General features: G+C 45.1%; 1 protein-coding gene across 4 annotated transcripts in view; it reads right to left on the minus strand.

Moving 5' to 3' along the window:
- Window positions 1-222: 222 nt before the first annotated feature.
- sgip1a (SH3GL interacting endocytic adaptor 1a) overlaps window positions 223-22,199 on the minus strand; it is an 80,497-nt gene continuing 58,520 nt past the window's right edge. For 3 of the 4 annotated variants that reach the window (XM_085252977.1, XM_085252979.1, XM_085252978.1), the window contains 17 exons: window positions 21,975-21,997; window positions 21,786-21,875; window positions 20,792-20,877; window positions 18,961-19,041; window positions 18,353-18,427; window positions 17,333-18,130; window positions 16,306-16,427; window positions 15,872-16,025; window positions 14,347-14,406; window positions 12,106-12,165; window positions 11,048-11,159; window positions 6,774-6,929; window positions 5,502-5,637; window positions 5,171-5,373; window positions 4,857-4,921; window positions 4,130-4,294; window positions 223-3,694 (listed from right to left, as the gene is read on the minus strand). In XM_085252977.1, coding sequence (XP_085109103.1) covers window positions 3,672-3,694; window positions 4,130-4,294; window positions 4,857-4,921; window positions 5,171-5,373; window positions 5,502-5,637; window positions 6,774-6,929; window positions 11,048-11,159; window positions 12,106-12,165; window positions 14,347-14,406; window positions 15,872-16,025; window positions 16,306-16,427; window positions 17,333-18,130; window positions 18,353-18,427; window positions 18,961-19,041; window positions 20,792-20,877; window positions 21,786-21,875; window positions 21,975-21,997 — 2,409 coding nt within the window. In that variant the 3' untranslated portion in view covers window positions 223-3,671. The remainder of the gene's footprint in view (window positions 3,695-4,129; window positions 4,295-4,856; window positions 4,922-5,170; window positions 5,374-5,501; window positions 5,638-6,773; window positions 6,930-11,047; window positions 11,160-12,105; window positions 12,166-14,346; window positions 14,407-15,871; window positions 16,026-16,305; window positions 16,428-17,332; window positions 18,131-18,352; window positions 18,428-18,960; window positions 19,042-20,791; window positions 20,878-21,785; window positions 21,876-21,974; window positions 21,998-22,199) is intronic. The other variant, XM_085252976.1, reaches the window with a different exon arrangement.

The following is a 22,199-nucleotide window of genomic DNA, read 5'->3' on the forward strand; positions in this document are numbered from 1 at the left end:
AAATCTGAGGAATATTTTCAGCAACCTGTTGAAGCTGTGCAGTGAAGAATGGCGGCAGTTCTAAGGGCAAAATTAATTAAACAAAATCCGTCCCATATTTTTTGGGGGATATTTCAGCCAAGGTCAAAAGTTTGGACTAACATCGCTAAAGCAACCTGCTGAATGGGAACAAATAAAACCTCACAATATTACTTCATAGAAGGAAAACAGCAAACACAAACATCCAGTTATAACTTTTATTGGTTTTGGAAAGAAGCAAACTAAATTTCTCAGATCATCTTAGCGTTGTTATGTACTGTACAAACAGCTTTCACATGTGTTTGAGGTTAATGGTAAAGAACCAAAAAGCATTCTTGCTTATAGCACACAAACACACTCGTTGCTCTCGTCTCAACATTAACACAAGGTAACTGACACTCAGCACAACACGTCATTTCAGCACTATTGTCACAAAGCCCCACCGTTTGACCGCATGCTTTGCATCCAATAATACTGCAGGATGAATTCGCCATGAAGATGAAGCTTTTGTGTTTTGATGCACTGAAAATTTTAAACGCTGTTTCCAGAAATACAGTGAAAAAGGTTTGTGATCAAACAGACGTGTAACCATAAGTGTAGGAGTAATTCTACACTGATGCACCGTGGGTGGCATGTGTGGTGGGCTTCTGTAGATAATGCTGTAGTGACTGTTGCACTGTTTAGCTTAAAGAAGGTAGCAGCATTGTCTCGGGCACGTGGTCTTCCATTTAGCTCGATGAAAGACTGACATGACTGAAAAAATGCGTCACCAAACAAAAGTATTATCAAGAACTAAACGGCACCAATCATCCATCGTTCCTCACACCAACAAAATGCAACTTTGCCGTTCTCTCAGCCTGGGTCTGCACAAGATCAAAGTACAAATGAACAGACTCATTTGAACTGCAGGGCCCAAAAACTATCCAATCAGATGTACTGCATCGCTGAATTGGTGTACTGACGTCAGGATACCGTCCTAAATCCGCTCGAAATGCTTGAGAGCTCTTAGAGGACCGTGATTGGTTACATTTAGTTGATTGCCAACACAGAGTACAGTACAGAGGTTTTTCGATTACACTTCACGCACACTTTTTGTTCTTCACGTTGAGTGTCGGAGCATTCAGGAAGTTCAGCATCATCAGCACAGTGTTTTTCACATTAAACAACACTTTTTTTTTTTATCCATTTAAAAAATATTCAGCTTATTCTCCTTAGCAAGGGACTGACTGTCTGGGGTACACACACATAAAATACGAAAAAACAAAACGTAAAACAAAAAAAGAAAAAGAAAGCATTTTGGTCGACTTAACCTCGCTCCACAACCTCATTTAAATCATGTCATCTCACAGAGACCGTTACAATTATGCAAAATAAAGCCATGGATTCAAGCACTGGCTGGATGACTGGGATTTGCTCACGATATGAGGGTATGATATGAGGGAGTTTAGGTACCAGTGAGGTAAATGGAAACAGGAAGGAAGGTTTTCTTGTGATCCGCCGTCAAACTGAAGGTAGAGGAAAGAACTGAGAACACTAGATGATCAGGGTTTCCTTATTGTTTTATTACAGCTAAGTTTGAAGTAAGGAAATGAGCTGGTCCCAGTAAACAGTTCCTGTTCCAATACTAGTACCATGGTCACTAAACTTCATCTCTGCAGCCGTTTTTATTGTTTTTGTCTTCCTTGAAGGATGAGTTTGACATTTTGGGGGGGAAAACTAACCTTGGCCAGGAGCCATATTGGTTAGCTTAGCAGAAAAACTGAAACGGGAGGGAAACGGCTAAGCTAGCGTTGCTAAAATATAAGAGGCTAAAACATCTACAGAGTTTGATGCTTGCTTCTCTTGAGAGTGCGCACTGCAGCACAGCAATGTGATTTACTGGCATGCTAATGGGATGAGTGCACGTTCACTGCAGTATCCCTGGTGATTTAGCATATTAGTATGCTAAAATTAGCTCACCAGAACGAGCATAAATAAGGCTAGGGGAACATTTATTTAATAAACCAAAGTCATGAACTAATGAAAAGTCTGACCTGGTGATGGCGCAAGAGAAAATGACAGGGTGTTACTAAAATGCTGCCTTTTATCCTGACAGAGACATTAACGTCTAGCGTGGATGAACGCCATTAGCATTTTCGGACCCATGCAGTACTCTCAAGCTAAATAAACTTGTTAATGACGAATACAACAGGGTGTTTTTACACCCTTGTATTAAAGAAGAAACATGACACTGTGTATTAATCAGCTTTCTAGGTGCTGACAGACACAGACTGGCAAGCCTTTCCCGGCCTTTTTAGCATGCTAGCAGTTTCCTGGCGGATGTCACACGCATCATCCAAAAATGTCAAACTTATTCCTCAAAGCGTGAATCTTGGCCATGTAATAGCTAACTCTACATTAACACTGCTTTCACAAAGCATTACACAGAATCCAGAAAGATATTTATCTTTTGTCTTTAAATTACCCCTCCCCCACCCATATATAGGTCAATTCTTCTGTTGCACTTGAGTTAAAAAATTATATCTGAAATAAATTCAAAAAATTAGACCTTATACTGTACACAGGTTACCCAACTACACAGATAACAAAAAATGAGAAGGAATTTAAATATTTATACCTTTAAGGGTTCGAGTCGTGTGATACCATTCAAACTCTATTCATATACAGAATCACGTTTTATACAACGAGTCATTGTCATCAATAAATAAAAATAGAATGCTGTCATGTACTCTGCAGTCTAACACTGCTGTCCTGTGAACAACAGGAAGGCTATCTGACGATACGAGGAAAACACCAAACGCCCTTTAAGATATACATTTTCGACTTAAATGACACTTTGTACACTTCTTTTGTTCTGACACGAAAACATAGTTCCTTATTTTACCAGTGAAACTGACTAGTCATTGCAGCTGCCTAACATCCTTACAACCTGCATGCGAGTGTATATAACAGAGAAATAGAATAGTGGCTTGACTGGCTAACTGGTGTCTTTAGCAGGATGTGTCATGTAATACCAGCAGGCGATGCTTGGAAATCTAGTTTCATACAGGTCGTACACAAGCACCAAGAAGAAGGACCCACTTTTACCTGTGACAGCTGATGGTGTGTCATGTGAAGCAGCTACATGGATCAGTGCAAAACAGTGAGTACACCTCTCGTATTCTTATCCCAGAGGTTGAGGACCGGGCTGTTTCCTAACTTCATCCCATCCAACTCTGGATGTGTTCAGATTTGATGCACGTCTGACCACAACGAGGATTTTTTTTTTTAAATGGCCCAAATTTTCACATTAACAAGAATTAAAAATCTGTTCCTTCCTTGTTTGGTCAGGCAGCTGCAGTGAAAAACTTTAAAAACACCACCACACGTTGACCAGAGGAGGACGGAGACAGAGGCACAGACTACAGAGGAGGAAAGAACCCATTTGTGTCTAAGTGCAGCAATACAGATGTTATGAAATGAATACAAATACAATAATTACATGACCTATAACAGTTCCACAATGTTATATGCAAGTTATACAATACTGCTGGGCGGGCTGCAGACCTGTTGTGTGGGTTCAGAAAAGGATCACAGAGTCTGTCTGGTGTCCGTCTGTCCTCTGTCCTCGGCGTCGACCTCAGTCCACTGCGTTCACTTTGTTCAGCGATGGGTCAGTTATCAGCCAGGTATTTTCCTGAAAGACGTCAATTAGAAACTAAGTGCTTATCTGTATAAATGAGATGTGATATTTCATTAGTTTTATGTTTTATTAAGTAGCTGCAATGAAAGGATTCAAACTTATTCTACTCAGGTAAGCTTTACCAAGTTACTAAAATAATCCTAAAACTGACTTTTATTACTGTGTGGATTCATCTAAGTCTTTTCAAGTCCTACTATATGCACATTATCTTAACCTAAACATACATAAAGGAAAATGTTTACAGTGTAACTGGTGGGAGTTGTATTTCCAGGAACTACAATCAGTATTTAAAAAAGTTTAAAGAGATAAAACATGGATTTTATATGTTCAATAACCAGTTTATAAACTTGTTAACATTCGGGAATTGGCTGGCTAAGCTTTCGTGTAGCAGTAATGAATATTTTATTTTGAAAACCCCATCTGACAGACCTGCAGCAAACCTCTTCTTGATGAGCGAGAAGCGGTACCCTGGCCCAGCCAGCTCGATGTCACAGCCTGACAGGGTGCTGCCTTCGCTGGTAAACTGCACCGCCAGTGGAGCCGGTTTACTCGGACCTTCTGTTAGCTGAAAGCGTGCTAACAACGAGCCCACACCTGAGGGATCAGAATGAGAGGATGAGACCAAGCCCCAAAATGTTTAATATTTAGAAACCACAAAAGCAAATATGTAACAACATGAAAAATGGGCAACATCTCTACAACTGCAGATCTCATCTTAAAGAGAATTCATAATCTAGTTTCGTGTCTTCATCCTGGAGGTCAGGTCACTGATGGGTGTCCTTGCCATGTAAATGACAGTGTGGGTCTAATGATGGCAGGTTGCGATCTGGAGCACAAATCAAACTCAACTTGGTCAGAAGAAACTGTGTAAATACTCCACAGCTGCTACCGTGGGCACTCGTTTACTTTATCCCATTAAAAAATAAAAGCTCATTGTAAACATCAGCTTTGGTGAAGTAACTGTATCACTGCTGTCCAACAGGGGGCAGTGTTTACTGTGGGCATGATGCACCAGACTTCCTCTCCATCTTGTCGTCCTCATCTGCGGTTGTTCCATTTTCAGCATTTGTACACCAGCCACACACATGCACCACGTGTCCTCCCAACATTTATGTTATTTAAAGAAACAGGTTAAATCATCATTCAAAAGAAATACCTCCATTTTCAGATTTGTGGGAGATATCGGGGATCTTCCACAGGATTCGTTGCTGGTCTGCATTCCTACCAGGATTAGGAATAAGAGAAAACCATTAAAGGATACAACATAAACAGGTGAACAGGTCATTGAAGGTTAACCTCAAAACCTGACAGCAAATAAATGCACGGCACTCCCAGATATGGCACAGGATTTTATCTCTTGTCTAAATAACATTTGGAGCAATAAATGCATCAAACTGCCTCCTTTACCCCCTTAATCTGTTCAGCTGTGTAGCTTAATACTGTGTAACAACAAGTCTAGAAAGACCGTACCATGCAGCAGGAGGTAGGACAGCCTGTAGCTTTGAAACGCCTCCATCAACGGGGACGAGGAACTGAACGTTGTTGAGGGCCATCGGCGTCGACATGGCCTCCCCGTTGTATTTGTAGTCTATCCTCAAGTCAGTGCTGGTGGGCTCACACCTCCAGCTCACTGCCAGGTTCAGAGGAGTCGACTGGAGGCCCTGTGTTGACACCTGGCAAACACGTGGTTTGATAAAAGCCTGTTCACACTGAAACACCCTAAACAGCTGAACATGCTTCGACTGAAGGAGTTGAGTGTTTGGGATTTAAGCTACTCTCAAAATCCCAAATCCAAGGTTACCTGATACTTGAGCATGTCCACGTTGTAGTACGTCGCTTGTGGTTTCTGCTCTGCCACCTTCTTTAAATGCGATATCAGGTTTGGCATATTCACCCAGAAGTCCTTGCTGTCAGCCTTGGCTTGCGTGGTGGTGTCGCTGGTGGAGGAATCGCAGTAAAGAGCCCGATCACAATTCAGACGTTTCACAGGACTGTGGTGATTTTCTATTGAAGTGACTAAACACAGCCATTAGACTTCAGCGGTGTGCTGGTACGAAACGACTGTTCAACCACAAAAAACAAGTTTTTTGGGAGGAAAATGTGACTTTTTCCTCACAGAGTCAGTGTGACCCAACGATGATCCAGATGTGGTTGGTGGTCGTTAGATCACACAGACTTTACAGGTGCTGAGAATAAAGTAAAAACTATTTTTAAGTTGCTTTTCTAAAAACAAGAAACGCGCAGGAGGCTGGAAAACATCAACATTTGACAGCTGTAATAAACAAATGAATCATAATTAAAAACAATGTTTATTCTACTGTGAGGTCACATGACTTCATGCTATAATGATGTGTGATATTTTGCATAATTTAATATTTAATTTTAAAGATCACATCAGGCGGTTTATCAGGCGTTTCACAACAAGTGCAACACGGTTATCTGCCTGCACACTCAGACGACCTCATGATGACTCCACACTTACTCAGCGCTCATTTTGGAAACAAGCTCACAAAATTTACTCATCTGAAGTGGTCAAAAGACCCCGAATAAACCACAGGGGGTTGTAGATGTTTGATGAGTCAGTTCACTAGCACATGTCAGCGCTGCAAACATGGAAACATTCACGCCATCACCTCGACCTCCCCAAAACCTCTTTACTCCTTTTTGTTGGTCACATGTTGCTCTCCTGATGTTTTACAGTCTGTGTGACATCAAACTTGCTGTGTCACCATAGATAATAAGGTGACTTGCATAACAAAAGTCATTAAAATTTAATGTCAAGTGTGGCATGCTTATTAAAAATAAGTATCGCACATGCTCTGTAAGTGAAATTAAAATGATGCATAATTTGCAACAGGTACATTGATTTGGTTTTAATCACGTTTGGTTACACGGGACCACATATAACATGTTAGGTATTACTGGGTGACGCTAAAGTTAGACAATAATGTATTTAGATTTAGTTATGTATTCCCAGAAAGGTTGGCTCGATCTTTTCACATCTTCCAGCAAAAGCTGAGTTTTTATTTTTATTTTTTTAACTGAAATGTTGAGTTTACGGTGGTGTCATTACCAGCAGAGGAGCTGGGGGTTAGGCAGCACATGCTCCAGTCGACTGTAGTTGGTTATGCTGAAGGTTAGCACGGCGGGGGACGGGTTATTGGCAAAGTGCCGCGTGATTCCCGCCGGAAACGACAAAACCATCTCACCTATGATCTTCACAACACACCTGAGAAAGAGAAGAGAGAGTAACACTGCATGAAAGACTGCAGAGAGACACACAAATGCACAAATCACACATGACTTCATTTCCTTTTGATAATAAAACTAAACACACAGTCTTAATGCGTTTCTGCTATTGACTGAATCACTACATTAAAAGCTCTGCCAATCACAGCTCACACACTATTACAGCAGTAAAGCCCCGATCAGAAGCAAAATCAATAACACATTAGTTCATCCTAATCCACAACTCAGAGCAACAAAAGCAAACTTTACCTGTTTACATGACTCTGCAGGAGGAAATTCAAGTACAAAACATACAAAACTGGATTCATTGTAACAAAATCCACCAACACTGTTCTTATGTGTTTATAGTCTATAGTTCAACCAAGTGTTTGTTAGTGGACCTGTATACTTCCTCACATATTCACTATAAACACTGTGTGACAGGATTGTGGATGTTTGACCATATTAACTACAAACACATAATGCTGTAAACACATGTGTGTGTCCAGAGCTCATCAGATGCTTCATAAATCAAACTGTCATTTCTGACAAATCACTCCTCCTTGAATCGCTACCTTATCGTGGTGGAGGGGTTTGTGTGTCACAGGGATCCCAGGGGCTATGTTGTCTGGGGGCTTTTGCCCCCTGGTAGGGTCTCCCATGGCAAATTGGCCCTGGGTGAGGGACCAGACAAAGAGCGATTCATAAGACCCTTATGAAAAGGAAACCGAGGGAACAGTTTACCCTGCCCGGGATAGGGTTACCGGGGCCTCGCCCTGGAGCCAGGCCCGGGGAGGGTGCCCGAGGGCGAGCGTCTGGTGGCCGGGCCTTAGTCCATGGGGCCCGGCCGGGCACAGCCCGAAGAGGAGACATGGGCCCATCCTCCCGCAGGCCCACCACCCGCAGGAGGTGCCATAGGGGTCGGGTGCATTGGGTACCGGGTGGCGGCCAGGAGCGGAGGCCAAGCGGACTGACCCCCGGCTGCCAAGACTGGCAATAGGGACATGGAATGTCACCTCTCTGGTGGGGAAGGAGCCTGAGTTAGTGCGTGAGGTTGAGAGGTACCGGCTAGATATAGTCGGGCTCACCTCTACACATGGCTTGGGCTCTGGAACCAGTCTCCTGGAGAGGGGCTGGACTCTGTCTCAGTCTGGAGTTGCCCTTGGTGAGAGGCGGCGGGCTGGGGTGGGTATCCTAATATCCCCTCGGCTTGCTGCCGGTACGTTGGGGTTTTTCCCGGTGGACGAGAGGGTTTGTTCCCTGCGCCTTAGGGTCGGGGAACGGGTCCTGACTGTCATCTGCGCTTATGCGCCGAGTGGCAGTTCAGAGTACCCAGCCTTCTTAGAGTCCCTGGGGGGGGGGGTGCTGGAGGGTGCTCCACCTGGAGACTCTGTTGTCCTGCTGGGAGACTTCAATGCTCACGTGGGTAACGACAGCGAGACCTGGAGGGGCGTGATTGGGAGGAACGGCCTCCCTGATCTGAACCCGAGCGGTGCTCTGTTATTGGACTTCTGTGCTAATCACAGTTTGGCCATAACGAACACCCTGTTCGAACATAAGAGTGTCCATAAGTGCACGTGGCACCAGGACGCTCTAGGTCGTAGGTCGATGATCGATTTTGTAATCGTATCAGCAGACCTGCGACCATATGTTCTGGACACTTGGGTAAAGAGAGGGGCTGAGCTGTCAACTGATCACCACCTGGTGGTGAGTTGGATCAGGTGGCGGGGGAAGACGCTGGACAGACCTGGTGCACCTAAACGCGTAGTGAGGGTGTTCTGGGAACGTCTAGCAGAGGCCCCAGTCCGCGAGATCTTCAACGCACACCTCCGGCAGAGCTTCAACAGCATTCCGAGGGAGACTGGGGACATTGAGTCCGAATGGACCATGTTCAGCGTCTCCATTGCCGAAGCTGCTGCATTGAGCTGCGGCCGCAAGGTGGTTGGTGCCTGCCGTGGTGGTAATCCCCGAACCAAATGGTGGACACCAGAGGTGAAGGGAGCCACTAGGCTGAAGAAGGAGTCCTATCGGGCTTGGTTAGCCTGTGGGACTCCGGAGGCAGCCGACAGGTATCGACAGGCCAAGCGGAATGCGGCTCGGGCAGTGGCTGAAGCAAAAACTCGGGTGTGGGAGGAGTTCGGAGAGGCGATGGAAAAAGACTTTCGGACTGCCTCGAAGAGATTCTGGCAAACCGTCAGACGTCTCAGGAGGGGAAAGCGGTGCTCTACCTGCACTGTGTATAGTGCTGGCGGAGCGCTGCTGACGTCGACTGAGAAAATTGTCAGGCGGTGGAAGGAATACTTCGAGGACCTCCTTAATCCCACTGACACGTCTTCCGAGGAGGAAGCAGAGTCTGGGGATGAGGGGAATGACCCGCCAATTTCCAGGGGCGAGGTCACTGAGGCAGTTAAACAACTCCTTGGTGGCAGAGCCCCTGGTGTTGATGAGATCCGCCCCGAGTTCCTGAAGGCTCTGGACGTTGTCGGGCTGTCCTGGTTGACACGCCTCTGCAATGTTGCGTGGAGATCAGGGGCAGTACCTGTGGACTGGCAGACCGGGGTGGTGGTCCCCATCTTTAAGGGGACCGGAGGGCGTGTTCCAACTACAGGGGGATCACACTCCTCAGCCTCCCTGGGAAAGTCTATGCCAGGGTGCTGGAAAGGAGAGTTCGTCCGTTAGTCGAACCTCGGATACAGGAGGAACAATGCGGTTTTCGTCCTGGTCGCGGAACACTGGACCAGCTCTTTATCCTCTCCAGGATACTTGAGGGTGCATGGGAGTTTGCCCAACCAGTCTACATGTGTTTTGTGGACTTGGAGAAGGCATTCGACCGTGTCCCTCGGGGTGTCCTGTGGGAGGTGTTGCGGGAATATGGGGTGTCTGGCCCATTGCTACGGGCCATTCGATCCCTATACAACCGTTGCAAGAGCTTGGTTCGCATTGCCGGCAATAAGTCGGACTCGTTCCCGGTGGGTGATGGGCTCCGCCAGGGCTGCCCTTTGTCTCCGGTTCTGTTCATAATTTTTATGGACAGGATTTCTAGGCGCAGCCAAGTGGCGGAGGGCTTTCGCTTTGGTGGCCTCAGAATCTCATCTCTGATTTTTGCAGATGATGTGGTTCTGTTGGCTTCATCGGGTGAGGGCCTCCAGCTCGCACTGGAACGGTTCGCAGCCGAGTGTGAAGCAGCGGGAATGAGGATCAGCACCTCCAAATCTGAGGCCATGGTTCTCAGCCGGAAAAGGGTGGAGTGCCCACTCCGGGTCGGGGATGAGTTCCTGCCCCAAGTGGAGGAGTTCAAGTATCTCGGGGTCTTGTTTGCGAGTGATGGGAGAAGGGAGCCGGAGATCGACAGACGGATTGGGGCTGCAGCTGCAGTAATGCGGACGCTGCACCGGTCCGTCGTGGTGAAGAGGGAGCCGAGTGTAAAAGCGAGGCTCTCAATTTACCGGTCGATCTACGTCCCTACCCTCACCTATGGCCACGAGCTGTGGGTAGTGACCGAAAGAACGAGATCGCGGATACAAGCGGCAGAAATGAGCTTCCTCCGAAGGGTGGCTGGCCTCTCCCTTAGAGATAGGGTGAGAAGTTCGGCCATCCGGGAGGGGCTCAGAGTAGAGCAGCTGCTGCTCCACATCGAAAGGAGCCAGCTGAGGTGGTTCGGGCATCTGACAAGGATGCCCCCTGGGCGCCTCCTGGGTGAGGTGTTCCAGGCATGTCCCACCGGGAGGAGGCCCCGGGGCAGACCCAGGACACGTTGGAGAGATTATATCTCTCGGCTGGCCTGGGAACGCCTTGGTATTCCCCCGGATAAGCAGGAGGAGGTGGCTGGGGAGAGGGAGGTCTGGGCCTCTTTGCTTAGGCTGCTGCCCCCGCGACCCGGCCCCGGACAAAGCGGATGAGGATTGATGGATGGATGGACAAAAGCATCAAACAAACATTACAGCCGCTTTAGATGGTAAACTGGGACAAACTTAATAAACCCCGTCGACCATTATCCCTTAAATATTGTGGTAAAACGTAGTCAAACAAACTTTTTTTACTCATCATCCACACAAAAATAAATAAATATTGAAATAGCCTAGTCAGGGTTTTCTACTGTGACAGGTAAAGAAGACCTACTTGTTGGGATCGGCTCCTTTAAAGAAGGTGTTGACTGTTTCCGTGAACGCAGCCGCCACAGGAAGCGTGTCCTGAGCTCCCATGGTGAGAGGACTGGGCCCTCGAGAGCAGCCTACGAGTAACCAACCCACACGTACACATTTGTAATTAAAATAAATGCTGTGCTCCACTGTTGCTGTTTGATTTGTTGAGGTTGCTGTCAGAGACAGAATTACATTCAAATTATAACCATTTTTTAATTCTTAAGCCTAAATTTGATATTAATATATCCAAACTTCAGCCCTGAATACAAACACTTCAGCAGAAATCACTACATGAAAAATAGATGCTCCAAATCTTAAACTACGCTCTCTGTGTCAAACTGTGTGTGGAGAAAATAAGGAACGAAACATGAACAAATTAAGAGTGATGAAATGAAATGAAACAAATACTGGTGTTAGTAAAGAGGCACGAAAACAGCACATTATATGTACGGATGATACCCATTTCTCTCTGCTCTTTGACTGTGAACTGCTTCCAATGTCTCCCTCAGATTAATGCATTTCTACACAGTGGGTTATACATGTCTGTTTTTAACTGAATAAGCACAGCTGGATGTTTTTAAAAAGAGACAGAGGCAGACATAGAGCAAGGCAGATGTGCATGCGTACTCCAGACATGCTGACAATTTTTGTATTTTTTGGACAAGATCAAAGATCATCAGAGAGCCCAAGATCAAACACCCAACAGGTAAAATGATGACAGTACAGAGAAAAGTGATTAGTAAAGTAGACAAAGACTGATGAGTCTTTAGGGAATGAATCAGTGCAGACATGATGAAAATGAACATCATCATCAGAAGAAGTTAGAGGGAGATATTGCACCGCATATCTGGCTCTAGGTGAGGGGGCTCAGTCAGGGCGATAGCATGGCCAGGGTTAGGGTAATGAAGGGATGATGATGATGGAGGAGCCAAGAGGGGAAGGAGGAAAGGGGGAGGAGAGAAGAAGGCCAAAGCTTGCACGAATGAGCCTCGTAATAACGTGTGTGCGCGCTACCCTGTTGCAGAGAAAACTTACCTTCGAAGGTTAAATAAAACTTCCCTCTGTCAAACCATACAAGGGATGGCTGGTCATTCTCTGTGAGGGTTCGAGGGTAGAGGGAGGGAGGGGGTCGGGAAAGGAGGACGAGGAGGAGGGAGGAGGTACAGGGATGAAAGGCGGGGAAGTGGGTGAAGAGGGGTGAGAGGGGCAAGGAGAGAAGGACAGTAGCGTGAGTCTCACATGGCAGGTCTATTACACGTCACAGTGAGGTGAAACGTGGAGGTGGAGGCTGGGGGCGAAAGAGGACAAAGGGTCGAGGAGCATGTGACAAGATGGGTGATACACAGTGGTCTTTTTTTGTTTGTGTTGGGGGAGCCAACGTTTTCTCCAAAGCAAAGCATTAGAAACAAGCTGACTTTCCAATTCAGTGACCCTAACTTTCATCAGCAGATACCCGAGTGTTAAAACTGTGATCAGGTCTCACAACAGGCCTTCAGTTATGAAACACACTGACGCTGGCCGCTATGCATGAGGATGGTGTGCAGAGGGAAGCCATGGGACTGAGATCAGACGATAGCAGGGAGGCGGCGAGACTGTGGTTCGCTGCACCCCACGTTTCAGGTGCCATATGCTTTTACAAAGACACCTGAACCGCCCTCACGGACACCAGGGAAAAAAAGAGGACGACTCAGAAAGTCCCAATTAGTAAGCAACAGAAAAAAAACTAGATAAACAGCTTAAACCAAATTAAACCATATTTCAGCTCATTTTCTGACTTTTTTAATAATATAATAATAACATGGTAATGAACCTGAACACTGGTGGATCCTGTTTCCCCCAAATGCATTTAAAAGAATAAGAAACGTTAAACTGGAGCAGTAGCATTTTTCTAATGATCTGCACTCCAGCTCTAATGTGACTCCAACAGGTCTGACGGATGAAAAATTGTGTACTTTTTTGTCACGCTGACACTGTAAACTTTGCAAATACTCCACAAAAACAGGGGAGGCCTGTTCCTCTCCATGCTATGGCCGTAGGCTCCTGTGGCTAAAGGTCTGGGAGGACTAAGAGTGTCGGGTGATGGAACGATGAGAGCGGCAGACTGCTTCAGAGAAAGAACAAAAGGGCGGGTGTTCAGATGGGGAAGGCGGGGGTCCGGTAATATGTCGGGCTCTATGTTGAAGAGCGCGTGGGCGACAGGTGTGAAAGGTGAGCGTCAGAGGTCAAGCGTGGGAGCAGACCGATGCTTTACAGCCTGGTTGAGAGATTGGTTGAACTCGAGGCCGTGTCGTGCACTCCTGTTGTAGACTGAGGATGGCATGAATACCAAGCAGCTGCTGCCTGTCTAATTCAGCCTAAATCTCACGCCAGGCTTCAAATGACTCTAAGCAGAAGCACTGATCTGACGGTACAAGTGAGCTGGTGAGTTTGAGTGCGCGTGAGAGGGAAAAGACAGACAATGTGGATCTCGAGGTCCGACAAGATAAAGAGCTCCTCAGACATGCTAACAGCACACAAACACTCAAACACACTCTTGTGCTGCAAACTGAGAGCAGAGGTATCTGGGAGCAACCGCACTGCACGCACAATGTGTGTCGCCGAGAGACGAGACAGGAGGTTGCCATGGGAACATGGCGAGACAGTCACTGGTGCACAGTCATAAAACAGAGAGAAAAGTCTTAGAAGCGGGCAGATGGGCCGGGGGGTGGGGGGCACTTTTTTTGGAGTACTATGCAGTAGATTCAGCTTTTTGTGTCACCACAGCTTTCATTTGTTTCCTGGCAGATTTCACTGTGACATCCAAGAGAATGAGCGAGAAAGACAAGGAAGAAATGACAAAGATATGCAGATAAAAAGAGACTGTTATATGCATTCGATGGCTGAGAAATGCGTGGGAAGGTATGAGGAGTAAAACAATGTAGAAGATTGGTGGTTTCACTGAAAAATGATGCCATATTCAAAAGGAAAAGAAATAATGTCTGGTGCGTCCTTACATCTGTGCACGAATCAAAGCAGATGAGTGAAAAAAGGAGGAGTAAGAAAAATGATTTGGTATGCACTGTGCTTCTAAAGCCTGACATGAGGCTACAAAACCTGTTGACCTCCATCTAAAAAAGGCACAAAACACTCACTGATGGCCTTTACCCTTCTTTGTGCACTGCGCTCCGGGTAAAGAGCATCCAAATCCAAAAACTCTCAAAACAAGCACTCACCAAACCCTTACCTAACCCGCCCCCCGTCCCCATGTGGAGGAGGAGGGGGGGTGCTTTACCCTACCTGCAAACGAATCAAAGTGTCTCTCAAAGGTGGGAAGTTTGTCTACATATACATCATCCTCTGACGAGCCAAAGAGACAAACAGCAAAAAAACAAGCAAAAAGAAATCAAACCATGAAAGACAACGAAAAATGATCAGAACTGTGATGCACATTAAATTCAAATGGGAGAAAAACAAATATATTCAATTATAATAAATATGCTGATGAAAATACAAAATTTAAAAAAGTGGTGAAACTTTAAAGGAGCAATTTAGAATATTTCATAATAAGCAGTTTCTGAGACTGTTTTCATGCACAAAGAATACAGATTAAATTAAGCGGCTGTAACAGAGACCTCAGTAAAAATGTCATTTATTCAGTCGGTCCCTGCAATTTGTTTAAAAGAGGAAGAAAGCACCCTCCAATCGGGGACTAGATTCTGCTTTTACATAACTGCTGCCTCCAGAATGTGTATTTATTATTTTTTTTAGTATTATGACTCAGCTATGTTACAGTCTACTGAGATTTGCCATTATCCACTAAAAGCTGCACTGCAGGCTCCTTTAAAACCGACTCTACAGTTATCAAGGAGTAGAAATTGTTGTGTCACTAATTCATTAAAGGATGGTTTGCACTTTAAAATTTTCATATTCTCACCTCCTACTCACACCCTGCAGAATTTCCCTGTGTTTGCGTGTTAACGTGAATCAGATACTAATATATATGTTGAGAGATATCTATATAGATATAGATATCTCTATATATATAGATATATAGATATATAGATATATCTATATATATATATATCTCTATATAGATATATATATATATATATATAGATATATCTATATAGATATCTCTATATATATATAGATATATCTCTATATATATATAGATATATCTCTATATATATATAGATATATCTCTATATATATAGATATATCTCTATATATATAGATATATCTCTATATATATAGATATATCTCTATATATATAGATATATCTCTATATATATATCTATATATATCTATATCTATATCTATATATCTATATCTATAGATATATATATAGATATATCTATAGATATATCTATATATCTATAGATATATCTATAGATATATAGATATATCTATAGATATATGTGTGTGTGTGTGTGTGTGTGTGTGTGTGTGTGTGTGTGTGTGTGTGTGTGTGTGAAGTTCAGGACTCTTATCTTTAGGTGTAATTAATTCTTTATCAATAAATAGAAATGTAAACAGAAAACTATCATTTGCATGTTTGTAGAAGGTTTCGCTCTGTGATACTTAGATGCTGTAAAACAACATCAAAGGTGAAACTGCTGCCATTTCCAGAAAAAAAAGAACCAAAACAAATAAAATGAGTAAATGCACAGGTGCATGACTCATGCGCACAAACGCTACATGCAAAGTTCGTAAAATGCATGTAAAACTTTTAATATAATGACAGAAGATGCCCCTGCTAGCCTCTGTGACCTCCACATCCATCAGGAGACGTGCTGCAGTGTTGAGCGGATGGTCCACACACCTGTTACAGACACAGAGAGCTCCTTGCCCACGGTAGGAGTGGTGGCGGCACTCATCGAGTTGGTGGAGGAGATGGAGGAGGTGCTCTCAGCCCTCGCCAACGGAGCAATGGGAGGAGGGCTGGCCGAGTGAATCGGTGGGCTGAATGGGCGATTCTGAACAGAGAAAGGAGACGAGACGAGAGACGGGAAGGAAACAAGAAGCGGTTTAGCATGCGGCATTTTAAATACTATGTACACAGCCGCTATAAACTCTTTGGGATTATCAAGTTAAACCCTGATTAAGATAGTCGACTTAATGATTATTCTTTTGCCAGTTCTTCCTAGACTCAAAGGCCATGTAAATAATGCCTAAATCCCCGAATCAGAGCCAAAGAACTGAAAGATATAAGAGTGACAAAATGAAAACAAAAACAACAACAAAAAAAGGTCTTACCGCATCGCCTACACTAGGTTTCCCTGGAGGAAGTTTGGGTCGTGAAGGGGGACGAGGTGGAGGGGGAGGTGGGGTGGGGTTGACTGACGACGGTGTGGCAGGTCGTACGGGTGAAGAGGAACCTGAAGGGGCGCGCAAAAAACACAAAAGGGATTAATTTAATTATTCAGTTTGGAAAACGACTAAACAAAAGGACAGAGTACCATCAGCACTCAGTAAGAAGTGTTGTTTCATTTTTCACTTCACAGGATCGCTGTCGTGATCTACTACACACCTCATATCCTCCATACAGCATTAAGAGCACACATCCCTCTACGTGCTTTACCATTGACGAAACTGGAAAAATGATTCCGCTCAGATGTTCAAACATTTCATTTTGAAAACTCGAGAGGAAATTTGATCAGTTTTATTCCTCGTTCGAAGAGCTCCTTTTTCGCCACATCGTTACATCCACTTCTTTTGGACACTGGCTCAGTACAATTAACCTAACAAAACAAACCCGCCCACACTGCTGTCTTTGTCCACGTTTCCCACATATTGGGCAGCTCAAGGACGGGTCAAAAAGCAAAAAGCTAAAAAACAAACAAAGAAAAAAAGGCACTAAAAATGCAACAAAAAGCATAGAAATTCTAAGCAAGTCAAGTTTTTAATAAAACGTGAAAGAAAAAGGCCCTGGTAACATAATACGCTCTGAGGCAAAATGCTATTGTACATAAATCTGGGCCAAAACATGACCTCTTTTCCAGGAAGAACATGCAGGATAACTGTTCCTGTGATGCAAGTTCCAACAAAAGTGGTGCAATCAGCTGAAAGAAAATCTGAGCAGGGTGCACTGCTGACATGATGCCTCAGCTCACAACACTGTCACTGTCTGTTTGCAATGACACCATTAAAATTAGCAGTTAAGTGATCAGGTAACGTGTGGGTTTTTTCTTTTCATTGTAGTGAGAATATTTCTTGTAAACCATCCTCTAAATTAAGTTTTAACCCAACAAATATATTTAAGTGAGGATCTTGAAGCGCTCACCGCTATTCGTGCCGCCGGCCCCAGATGTGGGACCTGGTGATGAAACCACTGCGCGGTACGTTGGAGGAGGTGGTGGCGGAGGTGTACTTCTACTGCCTTGGATTGCATCTTTGGGCGAAGTGACAGTTTCACCTCCATCCTCTTTGGGATGGGTGGTGCTTGTATTGTTGGGCTTCTCTTCTTGACAGAGGACAAGAGGCGGCGGGACGGAGCGAGCCGCAGGCTCCTCGGAAGGAGGCGTCAGTGCTGGAGTGCTTATTTTGGGGGTGGGTGCAGGTGGGACACTTGGAGGTGAACTAAGAGGAGGAGGGGAGGAAACAGGAGGAGATGAAAGCTCCTTTGTTGCAGGAGACGGAGAGGTGGCGAGCGTGGGAGGGTTTTGGTCTTTGGGAGTGGGAGGACCCGAACGGACTGAAGGTACGACTTGTTCCTCTGAGGGAGGTGGGGAAGTTGGTAGAGGGGGAACAAAATCATCTTCTGGGGGAGGTGAAGTAGGCAGAGGTGGTGCAAAGTCTTCTGAAGGAGGTGGTGATGTAGGTAAGGGTGGGGCATGAAGCACAGGTGGAGGAGAGGAGGCTGGTAATGGAGGTGCTGGTTCTTCTGGAGGAGGTGGGGAGGAGGGGAGGGGAGGTGCAGGGTCCTTTGGTGGAGGCGGCTGCTCAGGAGCTTCTTCGCTGAAGCAGACCCACGAGTCACCCGTATCCTCGCAGGCAGAGGCAGCCTGCTCCGGTCCAAAAATGTTGTCCAAGTCGGCTATTGAAGGCTTCCTGGCTGAGCTGTCTGCTCCTGCAGACACTTCTGAAACAGAGATAAGGAAGGAGCAATTTAAAAAAGAAAAGGGGGGGGGGGGGTGTTTGCAGATGTGCTCAGCAAGGAGATAAAACATCACAGGGAGACAAACAGACTGACAAAGTTAGCACCGGAACATCAAGATAAACAGACGACTGAGGTCAAATTTAAAAGCTTGTTTCAGTTTGAGGCGATTTAACGGGAGGCAGAAACAGATGAGCAGATTCTTACCAGCATCATCTGCAGGTGGAGGGCTAGTATTTGGTGGAGAAGCTGGGACATTCTTGGGTGGAAGTGGAGGTGGAGCTGCAAGTATATCACAAGTTTAACAATGAATGCAATAATTACCTGTTTCACATCACTGCACCTGGTGATGGGCTGCATACAGTCTGACTCAAGGCGCAAACGACAACAAAGGAAAAAAATGAATGAAGAAAATAAGCCAACACAAGATGAACGTTTGGATCTATCAACGACAGGCACCATTGTATTCCAGATACAACACGAGGGGGGATCGTCCCAAATTACCCACCATGCAACACAGAACATTCAGCCCCCATCAGCCCAAATGCATGCAGGCAAGGGTTGGTGCCCAATGACGGAAACTTATTGAACGTCTCTGGTGTTACAACCGACGCTGAATCACGTGCTCGTGAAATGACTGATGAAATGAAACGATGGCTGTTTAGAACGGGGAAGGGAGCATTTTTGGCACACAGCTGTTTGATCAGGTCAGTTTGCAGATTTCTCAGGATGATGAGCTGAGCTGATCCATCTGTGTGTTAATTTCACAGGGACGGGGAAGTGCGGCGTAATGTGGAGGGAATGGCGCAACTTACTTCCTGTGGGAAAGGATCTTGTCAAAGAGGATTCAGGCTCTGATAGAGGAGTCCCCCACACGTCACACTCAGATAGAACCGCTAAGTTCAGGAGGGGACAGAAAAGGCCATCGTGAAGGGCGTTAGCAGCGAAACACTTCGGGCTCGTGATCCTTTGGGGATGTTTGCGTGAAGCTGTGTCCCAAAACGTCGGCTGCATCCTTCGGAGGACCCGGCCTTCGCGGTCTACGTGGGCCGGGTCCTTCAAAGACCGAGAAGGCCGGAAGTGCGAGGCTGTGAAATTGGACGGTCTAGCCTTCAGATTTGCGTCACCGCTGTCTCGGTGGAGTTTAATAAACTCGGCCGTCTGCTCCTTGCTATCTAAAGTATAACAAGACACTGGCGTAAATTCTCGACCATCTCACACTTCTGTTTAATCAGTTTGATGTTTATTCAGCTGTGTGAAAATCCCGGAGGAACCCTCCCGATGGATTAATAAAGTTTTATTTAATCTAATAACTTTGATCTCAGCCAAACCGGTTTACTCCGGAACAAATAAAACACCGAAAAAAAGGCAAACAATTACATTTTTAAGTTATCCGAGTGACTTATATATGAGGTTTAACCTGAGTAGCGAAAGAGCGGGGGTCTGAAAACGATGACGCCGGGAGTCCGCTGCTCTCGCTGGCTGGAGTGACCATTGAACCCCCCGGCTAGCTATCAAGCTGGTGGGTGACAGACTTTTGCAAATATGCGATGTCTTGATAAACCGAGCAGATATTTGTAATTTACGCAGCTACTTTCTCGCCTGAAAATATGTTAAAAGTTTATTTTGTGGCCCAGAAAGATTAATAAGAGTAATTTTAAAACTTAGCAGCAGCCGCCATTGTTGGCAGCTGAAATTTGGCTGGGCCGCGCTATGATTTCTGGGATATGGTGGGCCACGAAGGACACACCCGACCCATCCTTCAAATTTGGGGAAATGAAGGACGCATTTGTCGGCCGCGTTTGAAGGAGTCGACGAATTGGGACAGCCTTCGTCGCCTGGCTGTGACGTAATCGGCCTTCAAATGCAGCCTCCGGAGGATGCAGCCGACGTTTTGGGACACGGCTACAGATGAGAACGTCAGTAAAAACTGCAATCACAATGTGTCAACACAAGAACACGCACTCGATTTAGTGCTACTATATAATATTCGCTTTTATAATTGCATATAAAAAAAAGACATCTGAAAAAAATACACCAGCTAATAAGCTAAAAAAGGATGAATGCAGTGTGATGCAACAAACCTGCAACACATCCCGCCTACACTCCAGCAGCTTCACAAAGACAACGATTCAACTTAACGGCACATCTGACGCTACTGAATTGCGTCAAATTACACAGAGAATCTCTAACTGACCTTAAGAGGATCTTAATGAAACTAGTATTTACTGGAAAAAAAGTGAAACATTACCAGTTCAAAGTGCCAGAGGCAGAGCTTTTCTACTTGTCTGAATTAATGCGAAGGGAATTTGTGTCAAGCTGATGTTACTTACGCCTGACACGGCAGTTGCGTAAGAGCTAAGAGCTCATCCACAGTCTGCATCATAAAATCCTGCAGGGCTGGATGTGAGCAGGTGACGGCAGAATCTGCATATGAACGAGTTTCACTGTGCAAAAGAGCACGACCTCGGAGGACTGCCGTCAACCACACCCTCAACAAAGACATCTAAAACTAGCTGGAAGCCTCACACAGACAACAAGTGTGTGTTTGTGTGTTTTTCATCATACTGCTAACATACTTTGACAGCAAAGCATCAACAGAAACATATTCAAAGAGCCGATACAGACAAAGACGCAGAGGGTTACCTTCAGTTTTCTGTTCTCCAAAGGCTGTTTCTAAAGGAGGCCCAAATAAGCCTGTGGTGTCTTCAGAGACTGGTGTTTGCTGATTGCTGCGACAGAAAAAACAGGACAATACAGAAGAAACTGTTAGCAGCAAACAGTTACAGCTACAACAGTCAGAGTGCAGCGTCTCGTTGCATGTCGTCTGATCAGGCTGCAGCTCCCCTTTCCGCTCAAATCTTCCCAACAATATTACAAATGTGTCATTTTCAAAGTGTGGCAGGAGCATAAACAACGACAGGAAGAATGACGGGAAAAGCTAATGGGATGGTTTTGGGGGCAGAATAAAAACAACTGACTTTTAACATTTGTCTTTTGGCATTACAGAAAGAGAAAGTGACTGTGGCTCAATCGCATCTGCAGAAAATACAAATACCTCATATTCACTGTACCGAGGCTGCAACCAACACACCAAACACCGCAGCCAAACAACAACCAACAAACGCACACTTAAACATAAAAAGACCTCGTCTTCAGCGCAATAGATATGAAAACCAGGTTTGCACAGCGTGGAGTTTTTGTGTAGATACAGTGGCAGGTCTGCAAAGGACTGTCTGGCTTTAGAGGACAGTTTTTGTCTGGAATTATTTAACGAGATGGCAAAAAGATCAAAAGCAACCCAAAGACATTTCCTCTTACTACACTATTTTTCATGTGGCATGCCACAGTTTAAGCCTGCAGTTAATAAGCAAAGAAAATACTGAAGATAACAAAAACCTCGCCAACGTATGGTGCAGTTTCCAAATGTCGACATTTTATGCATGATGATACAGCGATTGTGCCTCTTGTTACTGACACCGCTGACTAAAACATCAAGAAAAGTATAATTAAAATGAACGCGTCAGTGTCGTGGAACGAGCAAAAAGCTAAAATAGAGACCAACTGCACAAAACTTTTCGGGACTGAAGTGTGATCCAAAGGCAGGAGAAAGGACGAGCAGCGACACCGAGATACACACCTGGGGGGCTGTGGTGCTGGAGCTGGTGTGGGGGCCACGGCGGGTGCAGGAGGGACGACGCGTCTCGGTCTGGCAATCTCTTCACCTGCGCCCAAAATGAAATGTATTTACGTTAATCTTACATCACATCCTCCTAATTTGTCACTTGTAAAAAGCGAGCTTGGCCTGAGGTGATGAAGCTGATACTTACTGGACGTGTTCCTTTTCAAACCCTGTAACGTGGAAAGAAACAACATGGAAATGTAAAAAGTCAAAGACAGGAAACCTCAAATTGTTCTCATATTTGGATCCAACATTCTTCCATCCATGTGTGAGGATTTCTAATAAAACCAAAAAAGATGATCTTAGCTCTTTTATTCTTTTCTTTCTGAAACTTCCCAGTGTGTTTGGACAGAGCAAAGACAACGGCTGTTG

Source organism: Mchenga conophoros, linkage group LG17, assembly GCF_057382185.1.
Source record: "Mchenga conophoros isolate Kocher_MC1m ecotype Shallow Benthic linkage group LG17, M_conophoros_male_GT1.1, whole genome shotgun sequence".
NCBI classification, from domain to species: Eukaryota; Metazoa; Chordata; class Actinopteri; order Cichliformes; family Cichlidae; genus Mchenga; species Mchenga conophoros.